The sequence below is a fragment of the Anopheles cruzii genome, chromosome 3, assembly GCF_943734635.1.
Source record: "Anopheles cruzii chromosome 3, idAnoCruzAS_RS32_06, whole genome shotgun sequence".
NCBI classification, from domain to species: domain Eukaryota; kingdom Metazoa; phylum Arthropoda; class Insecta; order Diptera; family Culicidae; genus Anopheles; species Anopheles cruzii.
Genome location: NC_069145.1, coordinates 22,405,111 through 22,427,561, shown reverse-complemented (window position 1 = coordinate 22,427,561; position 22,451 = coordinate 22,405,111). Strand labels below are relative to the sequence as shown.

General features: G+C 45.9%; 1 protein-coding gene across 1 annotated transcript; it reads left to right on the top strand.

Annotated features, from left to right (window-relative positions):
- The first annotated feature begins 933 nt into the window (after positions 1-933).
- LOC128272811 (broad-complex core protein) lies at positions 934-11,340 on the top strand. Its single transcript, XM_053010692.1, has 7 exons — positions 934-1,119; positions 1,183-1,371; positions 1,458-1,959; positions 2,043-2,484; positions 2,552-2,700; positions 2,790-2,840; positions 10,781-11,340. The coding sequence occupies exons 1-7, from the start codon at positions 934-936 to the stop codon at positions 11,338-11,340; spliced, it is 2,079 nt and encodes a 692-aa protein (XP_052866652.1).
- Positions 11,341-22,451: the final 11,111 nt, after the last annotated feature.

Here is a 22,451-nt window from a genome sequence, read left to right as displayed (position 1 = left end):
TTGATCTGCCAATCTGGTCGTATACAAGCAATTTGTTCCTTTTTTGCTGTCTACACGTAGCGATATATCGTGGCAATTGGTTTCATACAAGGGATTGCAACGATATATCGCTACGTGTAAACGGCCCTTAACATTCGTCTCTTAAAATAAGTGCCGTGATAAGTGATTTGTCTTCTTATTGTGCAATTACAACCGCTGAGCCGCCTTGGTCCGTAACAAAAATTATGTTAATCCTTGTTGCTTACAGTAACGTTGTAGTTTTAACGGTCGAGGTTGTTGACCCGCGTTAAACCCCTGTCACACCTGCCATATACCACAACACAGCTTTGGGAACGGATATTATTGTTCCTTTATTGTTCTAAACGGGGGGGTGACTATCACTGGCACGTCTGATCGTGTTTCCAGGCACGGGACAACTGTCAACTTCGACAGTGCTGCCGAACCGTCTGCTTTGCTCGATCCGCGTATACACGAGCGAATCCGATGCTTTAGTCACGTATGCATGTAGTACACAGCCTTTAACATGTTATGAAAACTTTTTTCAACATTATGCTTACTTCTTGTGAAAACTTAAAAATTAACCCGACACCAAATTCGACGCTCGATTTATGCCCAATTTTGGCAGAAATATGATTTTGGAAAAGCAGCGAAAATGCGTTAAACATCAAATAAGCTTCACTCAATTCAACACTGATCGTTGTCCAATTTGCTGTTGCAGATTATCATATCAGCAGCATCATCTGCGCTGCCGGCGGCAAACGTTAGAGAGAGATAAGGTGAGCAGAATTGGAAGAGAGACCCTGTCGAGAAGGAAGCGGTAAGCAGCAGCAGAGGGCCACAGGAGGAGAAGTTCCGGTGCACGATAATCACATCGAGAGTCAACCCCACACACGCGCTACACACAAAACCCGTACTAAAAATCCACGGCCCAAAATGGTGGACACACAGCACTTCTGCCTGCGATGGAACAACTACCAGAGCAGCATAACGTCGGCGTTCGAGAACCTGCGCGACGACGAGGACTTTGTCGACGTGACGCTGGCGTGCGACGGCCGCAGCCTGAAGGCGCACCGCGTCGTGCTGTCCGCGTGTAGTACATACTTCCGCGAGCTGCTGAAGGTACGTTGATGGGCCGCGCCGACGAGGCCACCAGTTCTAACCGGCATCCCTTTCTTTCCACAGAGCACACCCTGCAAGCATCCCGTGATAGTGCTGCAGGACGTGGCGTTCACGGACCTGCACGCGCTGGTCGAGTTCATCTACCACGGCGAGGTGAACGTGCACCAGCGCTCCCTGAGCTCGTTCCTGAAGACGGCCGAGATACTGCGAGTGTCCGGACTGACCCAGCAGCAGGCGGAAGAGACGCATGGCGTAAGTGTTTTCGCCTCCCCCGGTTGGCTCGACCCTCGATCTTTTCTCACACCCGACGATCTTCTTTTTTCCCACTCGCTCCTCAGATCCACACATCGCTCGGTGCGAATCTGCCCTCGGGCGTCGTCCACCACCCGATCTACCCGGAGAAGATGCTGGACGACTCGCTGTACGTGTCGCACGGTGTCTCGCCACCGCCACACCTGGCCGGCGGGCTGCCCAACAGCGGCTCGCCGCACCACAGCACGGGCGGCGGTGGCCCGGGAGGAGCCAACGGGTCCGGTGGCGGCGCCGGCGGTCCGATGGTCAACCAGCTGCTGAAGCGGGCGGCCGCAGCGGCCGCCCTGCGGCGGGAGCGCAACAACTCGAGCCACTCGGACGAGATGGCGCTCAAGCGGCACCGGATGTCGGTGGAGAGCAACGGGCCGACGGGCCAGCGGGGGGACCCGGACGTGATCTGCAATACGCCCCAGACGACCGCGACCGACTTCTCGTCCAGCGCGACCAAGCAGCACCACAACCTGCCGTCGCCCCAGGGCAAGGATCTGCTCCTTCGGCAGGACACGCTGTCCGGTCACCCCAACAGTGGTAAGTTCCGTTCCCGTCCGTCCGTCCGTCTGGCGGCCCGTGCAGCCCGCTAAAATCCTGTTTTCTTTTCCACCGCCCGACAGGTAGCAACAGTTTCTCCCTCAACAGCTCGAGTAACTTAATAAAAAGTAGTATTAATAACAATAACATCAACAACAACAACAACAACAGCAACCACAACTTGAACAACAACATGCTGCTGCACAGCAAGGAAAACAGTGGCAGCGGTGGCGTCGGTAGCGGCGTCGGCGGTGGGGTGTGTGGAGTGGGCCTCGGTGTCGGAGTGGGCGGCAGCATGCCGGCGTCGCTGGGCACCTCGAACGGAAGCAACGCGGGCAGCCTGTGCTCGGCGGAAAAGGAGAGCCTCGCGTCGTCGCCGTCGGAGCGGTCGGCCGAGGACGTGAAGTCGGAACCGCTCGAGCTGCTGTGCGGGGCGGGCGGTGACCACGAGAACAGCTCCGACTCGGTGCCGGACGACCACGTCGACCTGGTGAAGGGTGGGCTCGACGTGAAGGGATCCCTACGGTAAGTCGGCGGCGTCGCCACCGAAGCTGCTCTCCACCACTGACTGAGGCCCTTTCCTTTCGCGCAGATCACCCCACGAACATGACCTGGACAGCAGCATGCATCATCACAGCGGGGCACAGTTTCTTATGAGCGCCGGCGACAACAAAATGTTCCCTTCGCCGGCTTCCTTCAACTTCTCGATGGCGGCGCTCGCCGATCCTGCGGCGTTGGCAGGTAAGTGTCCGGACGGGGACGGCACAGTGCGTGTGTGTGTTGGTGAACTAATGGCCACCCTCTCCGATTGTTTCTCGAACCCATTGCAGGCTTTAACACACAGGCATTGCAGGCAGTCGAACTGGCCGGATCGCCCCAGGGTAAGTTCGATTCGTTTCGTTTTTCGTCCCACCCGTTTTTTTATTTCACTAGTTTTGTTCTATAATTTGAACTTCAACAAGCCAACCAAATTTATACATACATCGACTACTATCTTTCATAAACTTTCTTATTTTTATTTTATACCTTTTTACAAACGTTATATATTTTCCATTTTCCAATTGAAACCAAATTCTAAACAACCAAACAAACAAACAAACAAGCCAAAAACAAAGTAAAAAACAAAACAAGCATAAAATAGAAACAAACCAAAACCAATGTTGCTATACTAACACACTAAAGTTACTCTGTACCCCCCTTCTCACTGTTGTGTTGTGTACACTTTTGCTAATAATCCGGCGCAGAACGCGGGGGACACACAATACGGAACTTAACCAACTTTAATTTGTGTACAGAAACTTGTATAATACCTTCGAGGTGGTAATCGTTTGTACAAAGCAAAAGTAAAAGCCAAACCCCACCAAACAAATGATCGATATTGAAAACGAAATGTGTAAACCCAGAGAGCGTAAGAGAGACAATACTTAGACAACAACTCACCTGCAACAACATCATGGCTCTTAGTTGAAGGCAACCGAAAGAGAGAAAAAAATCGGAAAAGAAAAGCTGCAACATAATTTTTATTGTTTTTGTGGACACCAAAGAGGAGCGATAGGCATTGTGTCGCTCTCTCTCTATGACACACAGCCACAGATTGCGTCTCGCTGGCTGATGTGACCGCCTTTAGCACACAGTCTTCACAGCTGGTCACCTGAAACAGATCGGCTTTCCAAATTTTCCCGTATTTTCTTCCTACTTTTTCGCTCACTAACCAGCAAAACGTGGCGATGGTTGTGCCTTTCAGAAGCCAAGAGTTTAGTTGTTATGCTTGCTGCTAATGTGTGAAAGGATCCACACCGCGCCTGCTGTTGGCCAGATACAGAACTGTCACATTTGTACAGTCGATCGAAGCCGACCCCGAATTTACTGGATGCCAATCCAATGACTAACAACATAAACACCAAAGAAATCGTAGCCTCCTGTGGACAACGTTCGCTGCATTAAATTTCGATTTTGTGATGAACAACTAACCTTGCGCGAATTGCGGTGTGTCGTTTCTTTTTGTTTCTTGTATCATTTGTTTTCTGTTGACAAGAGAAGAAGCTTCAAGTTCAAGAATGTTATTGTTAATTTTTCTCTAAAATCAACGATTAAGTTTTCCGATTGTGTACTCATTTATGCTTTTCCTCATGAGTTGTGTGCTGTTGAAATTTTTGACTAGTGTAAGAATGTATAACTGTTGTTTGGTAATAATATTACGTGTTTGATCGTGTTTATACGTCGTTGTTGTGTGTTTTCAGTTGTCAGCAAAACAAAACTCTATATACAACCTCTAAATGTTTCGAAATTCATTCCATTCATATTTACTACACTCTGCTGCATTTTCCAAAAGTGAACGTGTTTTGTTTGGACATTGGAAGTACTTTACTTTTCGATTCTTTTCGCCAAACTTACCTTTCTCCAACTGTTACACGAACCAACTTTCTGGACACTTTCACCAACCTACTACCACTACTACTACTCATACTACTACTACTGTAACTATGGCTGCCACCGTTACTACCTACATACAGCTACATCCCTGTTACTACTAAAATTACATTTATCACTACTCTACTACCACCACTACCGAACAACTACCAAACCACTATTTTAAGTTCCTTTTCTCTATTTCTCACTCAACTCTTGGTGCCCGCAAATTACAGAAAATGAAACCAAAAGTTTAAAAGCATTTGCCAAAAAAGAAACAAAAGAAACCATTTCACTTACGTTTAACTATCGAAACCCCCCAAGATAAATGGAAACGGACAAACCAAAAACGCAAACAAAAACTGGTCTAAAGAAATCTCTCTACAAAACGCAAAAACAACAAATACCAACAATCAGCAGAGAACTCTGTACAAAATATCTAGAGGTTTGGATTGAGCAATAGTGATACTCTAATCGTAACTACTGTAATTATTATTTTTATTTAGTTATACTATTAGCGGTAAGAGAGGGACACACGATGCGCGGTGTCCTGAGGAAATCATTAACCGGTGTAACAAAAACCTACCTCCCCCCCAAATCGAATGCTATGGAAAATTTCGCTTACACGCATAAGAGCTAAAAGGACAGTTTCGCCTCGGGCCGAAGGAGCACAGTGGTGGGTTCGGTTGTAGGCTGGCCCCGGGCAAACTCTTGGGATGCAAAGACACTATCGAACACAAAATTGAACTCAAATTATGTACAAAATTTTTCTCGTATCTCTCGGCTGGTGCGGCATTATTGGATATTACTAGCGGTTAAGTAGCGCGATAAGGTACCAAACAAATCAAACCAAACCCCCCTACAGTGCGTGTACAATGGATGAGGTCCAAAATTTTGCCTTCCCACAACAAGCTTGCTCTCCGGTAGGCAATCAGCCACAAGTCTGTCACATCCTTTCGAATCGGACGTAAATTGCTTCCTATCGGCGAAGCAGTACCAAACCCCCGTTCGTTCGTTGTACAGGCACGACTAGTGTAAATATTAGCCTTAGTAGCTGGGTAAATTGTATTATGCGCTGCGGAACTAAAGAGCTTGGAAAACAAACGCGCTTGTGGGCTCACTGTGAAGAGAGAGTAAACAAAACGAGCGGAAGGAGGAGGAGGAGCGCGAGAGGTGAAATTGGTGACCGCGCCACAATAATCGGCCAACACACTAGAGATCCCAAGATCCCATTACTACCCGATCGGAAAACAATCGGAAAAGCCGCACGGAGAGCACTGTGTTTGTGTGTAAAGCTGTGTTCTCAAAGAAAATGAAGAATCGTCATTCGGGACATCAAATTAAACTCGTTGGCGATCGACTTCTACCAATTCCTAATTCACTCACGAACGTGTAACATTGACTGGTACTCACATTAGAATGCCATTCGTTTAGGGAATCAATGGCGCGCGTCGAGCCTACTAAGATTGATTTTATTTCCCTTTTTTCGATTAAAATTCATCAAACTGTCAAACGATGAGTGGCCAAACTTTTGAGAAGGATATTTTCAACACACGTTTCGTGCACGCCGAGCTTCATTTTTCATCTTCATTTTACATCCTCATTTTCATTCTCCATTTCGAATTGTCTCTTTTTAACCGTTGATTTTGCCAATTGGACTTTCAAACAACGCAGCTTCGCCGTGAATTCACTCGGAATTCCGAGTCGCCTAGCCCATAATACCAGTGCAATCTTGTGCCGTTTTACATCCACACATTCATATCCCTCGGTGAAGGTGTTAACTTTACTTTACATACATTCCCCAAAGTACGCCAGTTCCAACCTTCAAACTATGGTTTTGTTTTATTTTATTTTGATCTTTTCGACCACTTCATGGTGTAATCCTATTCCACACACACGCACACACACACACACTTGCTCATTTTACTGATGCTGTTTTTTGTTGGCCGGCTTCGACCGGGTTTTGCGCAAACTGGTGGCAAATAGAATTTTGATTACTCCTTTTTCGATTGAATGCCTCCAAACACTGTGTGTGTGGGTGTGGGTGGGTGGATGGGCGCGAAAGGCCGGATCGTCCCGTACTCCTTCCGTTGGTTTTCTTTGTTTTTTCTCTACGCCAAAGCTCTAATATGTTGCACATCTCTTTATGGACTCTTCCGTCGTCAGGTCGCCTGACGACGAAACCTCTGCAATCGAACTTCTCGTACGCCGTCGATTCCACCGAACCGCCCAATGCTACCACCACCAACACCACAACCACCACCACCACCACAACCACCACCACTACCATCACACCACCATCACCATATCCCATCTCATCAATCTTAGGCGAGGATTTCCGGTGCGATCCGTGTAACAAAAACCTATCATCACTAACGCGCCTGAGACGGCACATACAGAACGTTCACATGCGCCCGACTAAAGAGCCGGTCTGCAATATCTGCAAGCGGGTTTACAGTTCCTTGAATAGCCTCCGGAACCACAAGAGTATCTATCACAGAAACATGAAGTATTCCAAAGACGACGCAAAGCCCCCCGCGGCGTCGCCCGGTGCCCCGGGCCCCGCCAAGGGCAGCCCGCCGTCCCCCCTGCCGCCCTCGTCACAGTCCTCCTCCGCGGGGGCGGTCACCACTTCCGGTGCCGTCTCGTCACACTCGGCGCACGCCGCTGCGGCCGCCGCAGTGGCAGCCGTCACCGCCGCGGCCAACCTATCCGGAGGAGCGGCCGGACCGATCGGCCAGAATCGCCAGAGCAGCTACTATTAACGCCCCCGCGGAGGGGAAGGAAGGCCGGTAAACAAAATGGCGCGCAAAAAGGCCAAGCAAGGAGCGCTGCTCGTCGCTGCCCAAACGAGATTGTTACAGAAATGCCGCCGATTGGGATGCGGAAGAAAGGGGCGCGTGGGGCCCGCGGTGCCAGGACCAGGTCGTGTTGTGGTGGGCGTTGGTTGGTTGGTATCGGCGAGAACGAGAGAGAGAGAAAGTACGGTATACTAAAACCTAAAAGTGCGTTCGATGCAATTGCAGCGACATCTATCGGTGGGCGACATAAGATCCGAATCACCAGCAGAACCAAGGCAGGCTACGCACGTGCCTTTGGCAGTCTTTGCACTCTGCAATCTAACGATACACACACGGTAAAGAGATTAGCAACAGGTTAAACTAATTGTTAAGCAATTTGTTCGTTAGTGTAGTAAACGGAGTTTAATGATCTAAGTGGAAAAGATGATGAAGGTGCGTAGAACTGTGGAACGCCTCTGGTGACGAAGAAGACGATAACGCTCTGCTCGGTATATTTAAGAGTCGATGTCGAAAACTTGATACGATTCTGTAGACGTCATACGAAAATAGAGAACAACAATCTAGCTAACTGAATACTAAAATAGTGAGAGAGAGAAACCATGAAAAGTCAAAGAGCACTACGATCACAAAACTACTGCCGCACGTGTCAACTGGGGGCAGATTCGTTGCGCTGGGCTTCCGACTATCACTACCACTATTACTACTACTACTACTACTTCTACTGTTCGGTTGGATTCAATTGGAAAAAAACAAAACCCATACTCACACACACACACACACAGAAAAATTTTGAACCAAACAAAGCCGGAAAAACAAAAACCAATTTTAGCAACCAATTGGAAATATGAAAATTACGAGACATTAGTGACTTCCTACAAAAATCGGGCTTGTTAAATTTACCTCTACATTGTTCGATTTATATATATCGTGTTGACGAGCACCAAACTACTAGCACTACTACTACTACTACTACTATGCAGAAAATTGCGAAACTAGCGAAAAGGGATCGGCAGAGCCGAGATTGGTTTGAGCGATTTTGGTCATTCGAATGAATGTTAAATTTTGCAAAAAACGGTTTTTTTCAAATTATAAAACCAATGCCACACACACATGCACACACACTGTTAACGCCAGTTTCGACCGTACAGCAAAAATAAACCCTTTGGCGGGTCATAGATGGAGACGGAGAGACAGGGAGAGAGGAAACTGAAGGATAAAACCATGCAAAACAAAATGAGCACCAAAAAAGGAGAAGAAGGTGCACGTCGTCGTGTACACACACCGTCACACTTGCCGTTAGGGAAAACAAAAACTACAAAACAATTGGTCGTACAAAGCGATTGGCCGTTAATTTTTCTGTTGGTTTTTAATATTTTTTTGTTTTTTCATTAGTTTCCCAACGTTTTTTTTTTGTACCTTCATTTTGTTGTCCACACATTGTCTTTGTTATGCACTTTCGAACGATTCCCTCCCCGTACACCCACCATCCTTCCTATTGCTGTCTATCGTCTCTCTACCCAATAGAGCGCGCCATGCTTATGCTAAACGCTCGCGATATGCTAAACTGAATCCGGGAGGCCCGTCCCGGTTATGGGACGGGTCAATGGAAGGCGCGAGTTTTTGTCGCAACGCACACACTGCTGTGCACAATGTGTTTGCGGCCACTTTTCGACGCGTTTTCTCCGCGCGAACCACACCATGGCATACTGTTTCCGCCGGCGAGCCCTTTTTGGCGTCACCAGTTTTGAAAAGGGTAAACAATGAGGTCCGGTTATGATGCTCTGCAACGCACACGATTATGATTGGCTCAGCGACGGCTCAACAATCAGCAAGAAGTTAAACCACATTAGACAAACACAATTAGGACAACAGTTTTTTTTTTCGAGCGCTTCGTGTTGATGGCACCAATTGTTTTGTTTCGTACATATTGCGAGTGATGTTAGGTTGTCCCAAAAGACCATTTCATTCGTCCCCATGATGCCCTTGCCCATTCGGGTGCTCGACTGTGTACAGAGCATAAAAAGTCACTGCCAATGGTGCCAAGTTTTGGAGAAAATACTCTAATTAATCGCTGATCGCTGGGTCACTGTGCTGCACTGTGCGCAAAAAAGCATAACTGTTTCTAATCCTATACATAAATGAAATCGATAGGTAATTGGAAAAGATTACCCTATAAATTATCAGGAAACAAAAATCAGGAATGAATCACTAGCCTAGCGATGTTCGCACTCGCGCGCGGTATATTATACTTCATCAACCTGCCATAAGTACCTCTCATTGTATAGCTTCTATTAATCGAACTACTACACCCCGTTTCCCGATCACACCCTGTTCTATTATCCTTTCCCGTCATCCTTCACATCCTGTCCCCGCGCAAAAGCGATTCTTCTGCGCCACAAGAACAGTGTGTGGTGTAGCTGGTTAGACGATTCGAATCCTAGTTGAAGTAGCGCGCGCGCGATCCCTTCTATACTCTTCACGTCCGTCCATCCGTGTTTTATGTGTTGTTACCTCTCACAATTCTCTACTCTTTTTTATTATTTTTCGGATGCTGATAACTATTTGAAAAATGGAAAATATAATAGAAAACGTTCCACAAGTGAAATTATTCGTAAAGATTACTTTTCCGACCTCCCGACCCAATTTGGCCACACATATTTTTACATTGCATTACTTTTGTTTTCGTTCTATTGGCATAGCTCTGAACTGTCGTTTATATATATATATTTATATATCATCCACCATTCTGTTACTTTCTATATGCATCATAACCTAAACTTGTTCGGAGGCATTCGAAAATTGGACAATTTAATCGGAGTAAAAAAACCAATCAGAATACGAACCAACAAAAAAGCCGTACTCTCGAAAATCACAGTAAGAAGGCTCGTCGCCCCAGGAGCCTCGCCTGAAAAAGGCCAAACAACAGATGCCAAAAGATGCCAAAATTCAAAATTCGACAAATTCAAAATTCCTTTCAAACACAGACAAAAAAGAGCGAATGTCAAAGCAACAAACAATGCAAAAAAGACCCCTAAAACCGCTCACCAAAATCGGATAGTTTGAGTTTGATGAAAGATAGAGTTAGACGCGTGTATGAAGACACTTTCTCGAACAAATCGTTATCATGGACGAACAAACGAAAATCAAATCCAAATCGAACATCGCATATTTGCCGAAAACAAAAATAAATCAAATTCAAAGTTCAAATTGAACAAATCTTCCTAAAAAAAAAAAACAAACAAACCAAACAAACAATCAAACTAAGCAAATCGAGTAAAGTAAGTCACTATTGTCTCTCTTTTCTTTTCCCGGTGCTGCTTATCGAACGTACACGATATATGCACGGTGTATCACGTTTAAATGGCTGGTTTTGGGTGGACACAACCTACGTTTGGGTGGCACACGGTCGATCGGACACGCGTGCGTGTGTGTGTGTATGTGTGCGTGTGTTTTGCCCGGGGATTGTCCGGTGCGTGCGCCGTGTCCGTGCAATTGATGCTGGTGTCACTCACTCACGAACGCACTCCTCACGCATGACGCACGAACATGAACGGTCTCATGAACACTCGCGTGGAACTCGGCGAACGACTCCTTCCGCTGCGCGCGCGCAGGTATGAGCATGGCGAGCATGGCCGCTCAGCGCCCATCGTCCCCGCTGGAAGGGTCCGTGCACGGTGCCGGCGGCGTTGGCGGTGGCCACGGCCACGGCGGCGTCAACCGGCTGGCGCTTCCGCTGCCCCTGGCGGCCTGTCATCGGTGCGACGTGTGCGGTAAGCTGCTCAGCACCAAGCTGACGCTCAAGCGCCACAAAGAGCAGCAGCACCTGCAGCCGCTCAACAACGCGGTCTGCAACCTGTGCCACAAGGTGTTTCGCACGCTGAACAGCTTGAACAATCACAAGAGCATCTACCACCGCCGGCAGAAGATCCTGCACCATCACCACGCGCACCACCTGCACGGCCAGCACCCGTTCGCGGCCGTGGCGGCCGCGGTCGGCGGCGGCGGCGGCGGCGGGTCCGTCAGCCCCCTGCACCACGGGGCTGGCGGGCCCGGCGGTGGGCCCGGCGGCGCCGGCAGTGGGCCTGGCCACCATGAACTTTTGAACAACAACGCTAGCGCTTCCGACTGTGATATCAAGCATAGTGTCGCGGCAAAGCTCGAATACATGTAAATAGGCTATATGCTGCTCTCCCCTCGCTGAAGAGAGAAGATCATCCGATACGTTTACAATTACGGTTTTTTTTGTCACTATTGTTCCGCTGGAAACAAAAAAACAATCTGCTCTCAGTTGACGAACGCGCAAGGATCAGCTCCTAGTTTCTGTTATTTTTTCGTTTCGCCCCATCACCATATGGATGGATATGAATCTGTGTGTGTTCTCATTAATAGATTAACCGGTTCTCTACAGCAACACTCTATTTTTCTTTCTCTCTCTCTCTCTCAAGTTCACTCACTCATTCTGTTTCTTTGTGTCCTTCTCACTTTCTTATCGAAACCACGGGATCATCAGCGTCACACAAGCCACCGGTCCGTTTCTGAAATACACTAAAATGCTGTTTTAAATTGAATGCTTGACCAGAAGAAGGCTGCAAAGTTGTGTTGTTCTTCTTGCATTCACCTTCGCCATTGAGCGGATCAATATACTACTGGTTTTCAATGGAGGCGCCTAGCCCCTCATGGCCAAAAACAGTCCGTTTCGCAACGCATATACCTAGTACACGATTAATATTTAGTTTGGAAAGACAAGCCATCTAGTAGTCATTAATTGTTTTGATCTGATGAATATGCGCTGCAATTATGGAAACTTTTGATTTCTACCATCAGGTCCTTGAACAAGGAGTAAGATACTATTTCCAAATTTATTAATTGCCCTTAACGGAGCTGTAACTGCTGGCTGCCAATGCAAGTGGCGCTGCGGTAGTCTTTAGTGAGCCAGGATTAAAAAGAGCGTCCTAAGCTCATATGATAGCAATTCGTTTTGTTTACGATCAAGGATCATATTCCCCAATCGGGATAGTAGAAAAAAAATTGACTTTTGACGAAATATTTTGGCAACATTAGCACTACTCAGCTATTGTTGTGGGCTTGTGGGAGCTGAGATTCTCAACCGGCGACGGAGAAAGATAAATCCAAAAACACTAGACCTTCTCTTTCTTTCTCTCTTTCACTCACTCTCTCGCCCTTGATCACTTTCGGCACACTCGCTCTCATGGTTAGCTGTGGAAAACGAGAGACACAAACTAGAAAAGTGTATCGTCTTCAGCCAGAGGCGCCCTCGGTTTTGAACGCGGTCGGTCGGAACTGGGCGCGAAAATAGCTTAGAATATCATGCAACACTTTTGCCTTTTTTATAGTTGATTTATCATCGATAATTGTTTTGTTGAACGTATACATATACATTTATTACGCATATCTTACATTATACACAACTACGGCCGTACACTTTTGTGCTAAGTAGATAGATTTTATTTTTACGTTTACTTCGTGTGATCTGCTCGCGCAGGATCGTACTCAAGATAATTGCAATCCCCATAGGTTCTTATCCGTGCCCCTGGGGTGGGTCCTTTGGAAGGACTCTGCGGCTCTTGCCTTCACCCCCGGGTGGCGGGCTGACGAGAGTTTCACCGCATTACGTTTTTTCCTCCTGCTTTCTTATTTACTGACCAGCGGGGCAACAACACCCATATAGTGGTCGCCGCCAGTTGGCATTTTCGCGAGTGCGCGACGCCGAATCGCGATGTATAAATTATTTTAACCTAGCGAAATTATTTGTTTTGTTTGTCTCAAAATGCAGTAAAAAAGCCAAAGTCGTATTTCGGTATGGAACATATATATTTTTTGACTGTACGTGAAATTAATGCGAAGACTGATTTTCATTAAAGTATCACCGGTTTACTCCCTCGTGCTAGATGTTGTAAACCGTTATATAGCGCGCGTACCCATCATCGTCATCGTTCGTCGGTTGAGCAAACCGACCGCACTTAAGTCGTTAGACAAGAACGAACGAAAAAGCGAAGCGTTCTTTCAACTTCTGTCTATCCTTTAAGGTGTTTTTGTTTTATTGTACCATAGAACAAACACAACACGCATAATACCCCCCAACGTCTACGATATCATCTTTTTTAGTGTGTACGAATAACGAAACATCCTTGCACGAGAACAGAGCACAGTGTACGTTGCTAGGCATAGGACGATAGCTAAACCACTAACAAGCGCGATTACACATACGGAACCAAGAATCTATGTTTTGCCCACCCGGACGACGACAGTGTAACGACGATGGTTGTTTTTCGGGTCCCCAAGAAAGTTCTCGCCATTCGGAGCACGTTCGAAGACGACGGTCCGTAACACGTGTGACCGACCGCCCGAAGACTCGGTGCGGCTGGCTGTCCAACGCCAAAGTTGTTGGTCATTTGAAACGAACTGGATTATGCTGCCACTCTTCCATTAAACTTACTATTACATCTATTATAGTTATCATTATTATTACCATTACAACCACAACAACAACACTACTACTACTGCTGCTACTATAACGCGAAATGAAGTAATGAAATCCCATGCTTTATCTTTAAGTTAGATAAACACTATTTTGTGTAGTTAAGTTAGTGACATTGATACACGAGCACGTCGCAATGAGAGTAGAACGAGAAAGAGAGAGAAAGAAAGAAAGAGAGAAAGTAGAGAGAAAAATGAAAGAGAAGGACGGACGATGGAAAAGGAAAAATTTCTTATGGCGAGAAAATGAATAGTGAATGTTTCCTTCGTGTTATTTTAGCTGTTGGTGTTATACAGAGTGTTAAGTTTATACTATAGTTTTTTTTTATTCTTTCCGATTCTTTTGAACTCCAAAATCGGGCAAAATACAGCCACACAATAGCAGATGTGTGGCGGTATATGCTGCTGACAAAATTCCGTTGCTGGGTGTTCTTCAAACGGTGTTGTGTTTTCCTTGAACCGATGATGAGCATTGAAGCAATCATCGTGCGAAGTAGTTCATGTTGCTCGTGAAGCAGCATGCACATTCGGGAGTGCTTGATTTTTCAAAAGTATACCCCCATTGAGAGCCGAATCTGAAGGATTACATTTTGAGCACAACATTTGCATTTCGCGTTGCGGATTTTTAAGTTTTTTTTTTGTCAAAACTTACTATTGACTTTCGCATCGTCGTATTGAAAGGCCTAAAAACGCCGACGGTTCGACGGTGGAACTTGAAACCACTGACAGAGCTTGCGAGCCTGGCAGGGATCGCAAATGATCGGAAAGGATCTCGCCTACACAGTTACAACCGAAATGCGCTCTATCGTAGGCGCTAGCGGGCGTACGATGAGCGGAATCTTCGTCTAAATCAAATTTATAATGTAAGTAAAACACATCCATCATTTGTTGTATAGAACAGAAACCCAAAACGAAACAATATGTGGCCCCGTCGTAAAGATCATGTCATATGAATTTCAACTCCTAAGGCAAATGTAAAAAAATACACTACGAAACAGAATGATGATACCCAGCCACGTGACCGAAGCAAAGAAAATTAGATAAACGAAGAGAAACGATAAAGCTACAGTACGGCCTGCAATTACGACTGATTAGATTCTAAATCAAAAGAAAATTTATGAGCAAAAAGAAAAGGCTCTTGATCGGACCGATTTGGAACAATACGAATTTGGACGACGAAATCACCGTATTCCGTTGGGAGAGCTGTGTAAAAATATTTGGGAATGTGTAGAGTAACGAAGCGAAACGAAAAATACAAAAGTTGTGTTGCTAAAAGCGAGAAAACGTTAGGTGAAATTAACTGTGAAGCAAATCACTTCAAGTAAAACGGAGAGGGTCAAAAAGACAGTTTACGAAGTACGATACTAAAAAGTTACCAAAACTGATGTAGTATTACACACAAGGCTATTTTGGATCTTGGCATGGAACGCGCAATATGGGGAACGGAGAGAGATAGAGAGAGAGAGAGAGATAGAGAGAGCAAACACTTGCAAACATGGACGGCAAAGAATCCGAACTGCTGCAAGGGCGGCCGGCGACGGCGGCCCTATTTAATATTGAAAAGTAAGATGTACTAAAAGGGCGTTTGTTTTGTTGTTTTCAATACGAAATCACGTGCTGCAAACACACAAAATTCTAAGATATATACGACATTGGCACACGGCAGAGAGCACGATGAGCCTGCGGGAGATGGCAACGTTTTGCATTTATACATCGGTGTGTGATTTATTTTTTTAGACTTTTTGTAGCGTTAAGGATTGAAACAGAAAAAAACGTTCTCTAAATTCACCATTGGCTACAAGCGGACACACATTCATTATCGGCCATATCGGGATAGTGGGCGGTGAGTTTGAATGTGCGCTTACTGTGCTCGCAACTACCAGTAGCCGCTTTCGAGTGATGCGTTCTTGAGAAGCCCGGACAAAATTGAGACCTTTGACAAAAATTTATGATTAACAAATGCGAGAAAAAACGGTGCGGTGGCAAAAAGGCACAAAAACCAGAAAGTAACAAAAAACCTGTTTGTGATTGTCTAAAAGACTGAAATAAAATAATATTGTTGAATTGGCATCAGTGCTCTACGATAAGAAAACCGGGAGAGGCAAAAACTGGAGCAAAAGTTTACCGAAAAAGAAATTAAGGATATGAATTAAATTTAAAATTACGGCGGAGAAAAGAGCAAAACAAAAGTCTGATATTTAATTTCTGAAGTAAAGTCAAAACTAAATGGGCGTGTGCGTATGGAGCAAAAACGGAGAGAAAAACCAAAATTATAGTAAAATATATTTTTTCTTTATATTTATAAACAATCTGGCAACGTTTTTGAATGATTTATGTTTATTTATTCTATTTTTTGTTTTCCTGTAACCTTATATTATTTATTGTCCACGCTCTGGAAACAACAAAACGGAAAACGTAACCAATGTACGAACTACAAAATTATGAATTTTCGACTGTCGTCACTGTCACAGCTAGTGTGTGTGTCAAGTATGCGAAATCCCTCCGCCACAACCACACCACCACCAGCACCAACATGTACCAACAGTGAACGGTCCCGGACACAAATTCTGCCAAGTGTTTGCTCCAGTAACAGATTAAACCCCCGGATCCATCAGATCCATCTCTGGCATCAAGCGATAAACCATTCAAATATTACCACTACTTGCAACCATATTACGTGTGTTGTGTTGACCGGAAGCAACCAGTAACACACGATAGCGCAAACGGATTTAATGTATAGAGAAGATGAAACAAAAACCACCATAATGTAGTACGACAACAGCAATTTGACTTGTTTCAAACTGGCAGAACGGGAATAGAAATCCGACGTTCATTTCCGGTGGCGAGTTTCCCTTCAGCAAACCAACCAACCGCACGGGCTACGTGCGAAATGGACGCCATATCACGTCAATCAATCTTTAAATAATTCTTTGCTAACATTCGAAGAACAACTACACCCATCAATAGCACACCATGTAAGGCAGACGGTTTTACAGCCGAACTTTTAAAGTCTCAATAGTTGAACCTTTTCCCTGGTGTCTCGGTACACCATCTCTTCTCCCGCCTGGGGCAATGGGAAGACCTTAAAAATACGAGAACATAGAGAATAGTGCACCACGAGAACTTAAAATGTACTTCAGTTTCAAATGGAATACGATGATGTGTATAGGGTTCATGGAATTGAATTGACAACTAATCATGTACGCGTTGACACAGGATGCGACACATAAAATAAAACAAAACGGTAAAGCTCAAGTAAAAGCAACACTTGATTTAACAGAACGAGAGAACGAGAGAGCCAGAGAGAGAGAGAGAGAAAGGCAGAAAGAGAGTTAAGTAAACAATTGAAACAAACAAAAACAGACAAACTACTTCGCTAGAACGAATACACAAACCAGAACAAACCAGCTTGTAAACAGTTACAACAATTATCAGTAATTGAATAAAACAGTATCTAATATTTCGAAATGCGTTCTTCTTTGCCGCGAATAGGAATCAGAGCCCCCAGTGATCATACGTGTTACACACACTGCGTTTTACATTATCGTGTTTTAGTTTGTTTGTGTTTTTGTCGTACTTCAGACGAGAAGCGTACGAACGCCGAACGCCATTTCTCCGTACCATGTCGGAACATTCGTAACTTTCGTTTTTTATTAATTGTTCAACTTTTTCAACTCATTACCCAAGACTCAACTGTTACCCCTGTACTTCGGTGTGTTTTATTGCTGTGTTACTCGGTTAATGTTGTGGCTTTTCAATGTCGATGTGGAAAATGTTATCTTAGTGTTTTAACTGCTTATATCCCTTACTGTACGTGTGTTCCCATCTATATATTGCTGTGTTGATTTTGTTTAAAATATAAATGTTGTGCATCGAGAGCGATGCAATCGATGTAAAGCCGTGCCAAACGATCTGATAATCAAATCGAACAGAAGAAGATGATCAACCAAACCATCCAGATGCGCGTGCGCGTGTACAGCCGAAGCTGTCAGAGTGAAACAACAGGTAACAAAACGAGGACACACTTTGTGACCGCGACCGGACAGGCCTCTTTAAGGACAGGGTGGAAAACACCTACTCGTGTAAACAACGCGTGCTACTAGCATAGGGGGCAAAACCCACACATGTTTAAGGGCCGTTTCGAAACCATTCGATTATGCTTTTTGACCATTTTGTTACGCTACTTTCCCTACTACCGTTTTTGTGTTATCCACCACAGACCAAAAAACGTTTCTCTTACACACACCGCGATCTGTTTCTCCGTGCTCTGTACTCTACACTTCGTACTGTGATAATCTGTATCGCTCTAATCCTACTCTACTTGGCCCTCTACCCTCTGTTGCCACTCCACTCTCTGTGCTCCCTCTCTCGCTCTCTCTGTCTCTCTCTCTCTTCACTTCACGTGTTTCCCTCTGTCGAATCAAATCCTGGGGCCGTTCTTGGACCCGCTAGTAGGTCTCTCCTTTCGTCCACTCTAGTGTTTCTTTCCAATTCCCTGCAAAAGACGTTCCCGAAAATCATGCACACATGATGGACACAGATAGCCACTGCGTCCACTTGGCCGACGACGCGATCGCTCCGTGTGGCGCAAGGAGTCCATCGAACGCCGCGTGTGCTGGTCACTACAACAACGCGACGTTTAAACGCGTACCACTTGCGTACAAATGCAACAGAAAGTATAACAATATCAAAACGATAAATGCGTCTCGTGCATCCTTTTTTTAAGGACCAAACAGCGCGCGCCATTATAATCCGCGTTTCGTTGTTGCACACGCCGCCTGACTTAGTGATTTAGTGCAGGTCCTAGGTCCGTTCCGTCCGTCAACTCTACCTAGGACTCTCTATCACTATCTTTCTCTTCTCTCTCCTCTTTATCTCTGCTCTCTCTTTCTCTCTTTTACACTCACTCTGTGCCTCACTGACATCGCCATCTCGCAATCTCGCAATCTCGCAATCTGTCTTTTCAAAAAGCGAACCAAACCACTTGGTGTCCTTTTTTGAAAAACCCCAAACTCAAAACAATGTCTAAAAAACCCAGTAATTCGCCCCAAAAACCGCCAACCACCACCACCACCACCAACAAACCAATAGTCGGGTAGTTTTTTGGAAATGTTTTCGTGTGTGTCTTATATATTCCAGGCTGCTCTCCTAAGAAACTGTTTTCATGTCAGCTGTGTGGCAAAGTACTGTGTTCGAAAGCATCACTGAAGCGGCATATCGCTGACAAGCATGCGGAGAGACAGGAGGAGTATCGGTGCATCATATGCGAGCGCGTCTACTGCTCGAGAAACTCGCTGATGACACACATCTACACTTACCATAAGTCGCGGCCCGGTGAGCTGGACATGAAGGATGTAAAGTTCTTCTAGAGCACGGCGCCGGCCACTGCTGCTGCTACTGCTACTACTCCTGCGTACTCCTGCGTTCCCCTTCGCGATACCTTTCGTACTACTTGCATCAACACCACCACCACCACCACCATCGTCAACCACCACCACCACACCATCCTAACAATCCCGACTGGCCTTCCTCCTATGTCCTCGGACGAGCGCGCGCGCGTGCGTGTCGACTAGGGACACCCGCCAGAAATTGAGTGTGCATTGAGTGAGAGAAGCAGGTCAGCGCATCAGCGCATGGTCTCGCGAAGTAAGATAACACACAACAATAACAGAGGAGCAATAGAAGTGTAACGCAGAAATCAAAAACCACTCTAGTGAATAGTTGACTGTTAGCAAGATACTGTAAGCGATATTGTATATGGACTCGCGTGAGAAAAAGCGAAAGAACACACACCAGTGAGCCGGCAGGGACACACAGCAGTGAACGCAGTAGTACTCTCGCAGTGGTGGCCGGAGGACACTCGACCCTTCGACCGTCCTTAGAGCACCACCAGGACACCAGGCGATCAGCTAGCAGCCTGCGCAGCGCAGGAAGTGGACCAATCCGCACCACCACAGTAGGCCACACATGCGCACACACCCGCACACATACAGACACACCTTCGTGCAAACGGCAGAGTAGTAAGCCGTGAGCTTTCGCCGACGACGGAGATATCGCGTACAGTAGTAGTAGTAGTGGGTAGTGTAGGCCTCACGAGCGCAGCACTCGAGCCGACTCGTCTTCCTTCTTTCCTTCCAACGGTTTCAGCAGCCACCAACAGCTTTAAACACAACAAACTTTGTCTGTGTGTGTGTGCGTGTATGTGTGCTGTGTTGTGAGTGTGTGTGTGTGTGTGGCGGTGGTGGGGTGCGTGTGTCGAGAGTCTGACGAGCAATCAAAACAAACACACACTGAGTACCAATAAGAAGCAAACGATGAGAGTGAAAAGAAAGACTTTATGTGTAAAAGGTTAGCGTTTTATGTTATTATGTTATCTCTCTCTCTCTCTCTCTCTATCTCTCCTCTCACTAGCCTCTCTATGCGCCTCTCTTAAAACTATCTTATCTCTCAGTATATCCAGCTATAGAAAGTATACTATTTATATTTCGTATAATATCCTCACTTAAACCTATTTGCGCTCACCCATTGTCTCTCTCTCTCTCTCTTCCCCATCGCTCTGCTGTTTCTCTCTCTCTCTCTCTCTCTCTCGCTCTCTCGCTCTCTCTCGCTCTCGCTCTCTCTCTTGTTTCGAATATTTATACTATGTAACTACTATGTTTGGAGTTTACTACTTCGTTGCCGAAAAGCCAGCCAGAGCGCAGCGCATACACGTACTACCTATACTTTTTTACTACCAATCCGAGTTGCCTACGCATTGTGCCCAACTAGCAGACGCGCTACTACCTCTTTGTACCTTTTCTGCAAGCCTTACGTTCTCGTTTTTACTCGCCTCTGGCCCTTTTTTGTACTCTGTACTAGCAACGTTTACGCCAATCACACACGTTACTTACTATTTAGGTAGACTAATTTTACATACGTTTCGTTTCCGGTACAAATAGTTGAGAGCAGCGCACACTGTTTTGAAGATAGCAATTTTCAAAACAACTGAAAAAACGTTAAACATTGCCACAATCACACCTCACAATCACATCCCAGTATATCCCAACGCAGTGCTGCCAGTTCTCTTTATCCTTTCGCGCTCTCTGTGCCTATCGCTTGCTTCTATGAAGCACCGACTATTGTTTATACTACACACGTTCACACAAACACACTGTACAGCTGCCGATCTCTTTCATTCGCTCGCTCCATCACACGTTGTTCACTCTAGAAATGGTTTTTGGGGGTGAACCACCCCTTGGTTTTATGTTCTGTCCAACCACCCGCACACACTCACAGACATCCCAATTTCGTTCCGTTTCACCGGTAGCTCCTCATTAGCTTAGTAAAGCGGGTAAAATACTAACGATATTCTAGCTTCCTCCATGACCACCTCGACTCGGCTCGGCTCGGTCGCCCCCGGAGCCGGGCCTTGCCCTCAGCGCCTTCGCCACGGAGGTACCGTAGTTTGTTAGTATGTACAAGTATGATTATTATTTAAACGCAATATTATGACGCGACTTCCACTCCACGTTTTGAGTGGGCCTGAGTTGGACGGCGCCGCCCCGATCGAGTGCGCCCTGCGCACCTAGTAACGCGCCCCGAAAGCTCCTACTTCCAGGCGGGATTCCACCCTTCCGCCCACGCTATGAGTGGGGGGGGGCGCGGGTGGTCAAGATAAGCGCTGTCCGAATGGCCGTGGTGGAACCCACGAAAAGGAAGCATCTCGTAGTGTAGCTAGGATGTAACGTAACGTAACTGTGCACCACCCATCCACACTGCATTCCAGCCGCATCCAACACACCGTCGTCACCATCATCATATCTCGCCCTTTCTCTCTCTCTCTCTCTCTTTCTGTATTTCATTTTCGCGAATTTTCTGCCTTTTCCTCATTTTTTTTCTGCTCTTTTGTTACCTTCGGCTGCCTTTGGTATTGTTATAAAATAGCTACTCTCTGATAATGACTCGTATTTAGTGGTTAGCGAAGCAATTGTATATATCTCATAGTCAAAACCATACACACCCACACACAAACACACACAAATCCACAAAGACAGTAAAGAAAACAACGACATTGTTACTGGAATGACTAGAAGAGTGTGTACACCACAAGAAAACGATCAAGAAATCAAGCAATGCCATATAAGTATACATATATAAATATACATATTATATATATATATATATAGTTATACACAGATACACAACTTAGCAACTGAGGAAAATAAAAGAAACAATATTTTAAAACATCTCAACCGCCACCGATGATGGTGATCGCAGCATGCTGTTGTAAGGAAACCCGCCCAACCGTCGACGATGGGACGAAGTTCGACTTTCTTCTGTGCTATACACACACACACACACACACACACCCAGACAACCCCCCTCATCCCGGACTTGGTCCCGAATTCGACCCTCTATCTCTCCCCCGATCACTCGATTCGCTCCATTCGAAGCTCCTGCATCCTTGCAGGGTGCTTCTCGCAACCCGTTCTCCCGGAGGGGGCAACTTCCGGTCCGGGCAAATGATCGTTTCGTCCTCGGTCACAGCAAACGGGGTGTTTGTTGTGTGGCGTTTGCAACAACATACAAAACCATCTGGAATATTCCCCGTCAAGTTGTCTTGTGTTGTGTTGCATGCAATGTTTGTGTTTACGCGGTCCCCCTCAATCCGGTTGCGGTGGACGTTCGCTGCGGTGTTGCTTGAGGCGAAGAAACACACCCACTCACACACACACACAATCATACATAATCACACACACAGACATCTCTAGCATCTAAGACACGCACCGCAGCTAAGAAGCCATG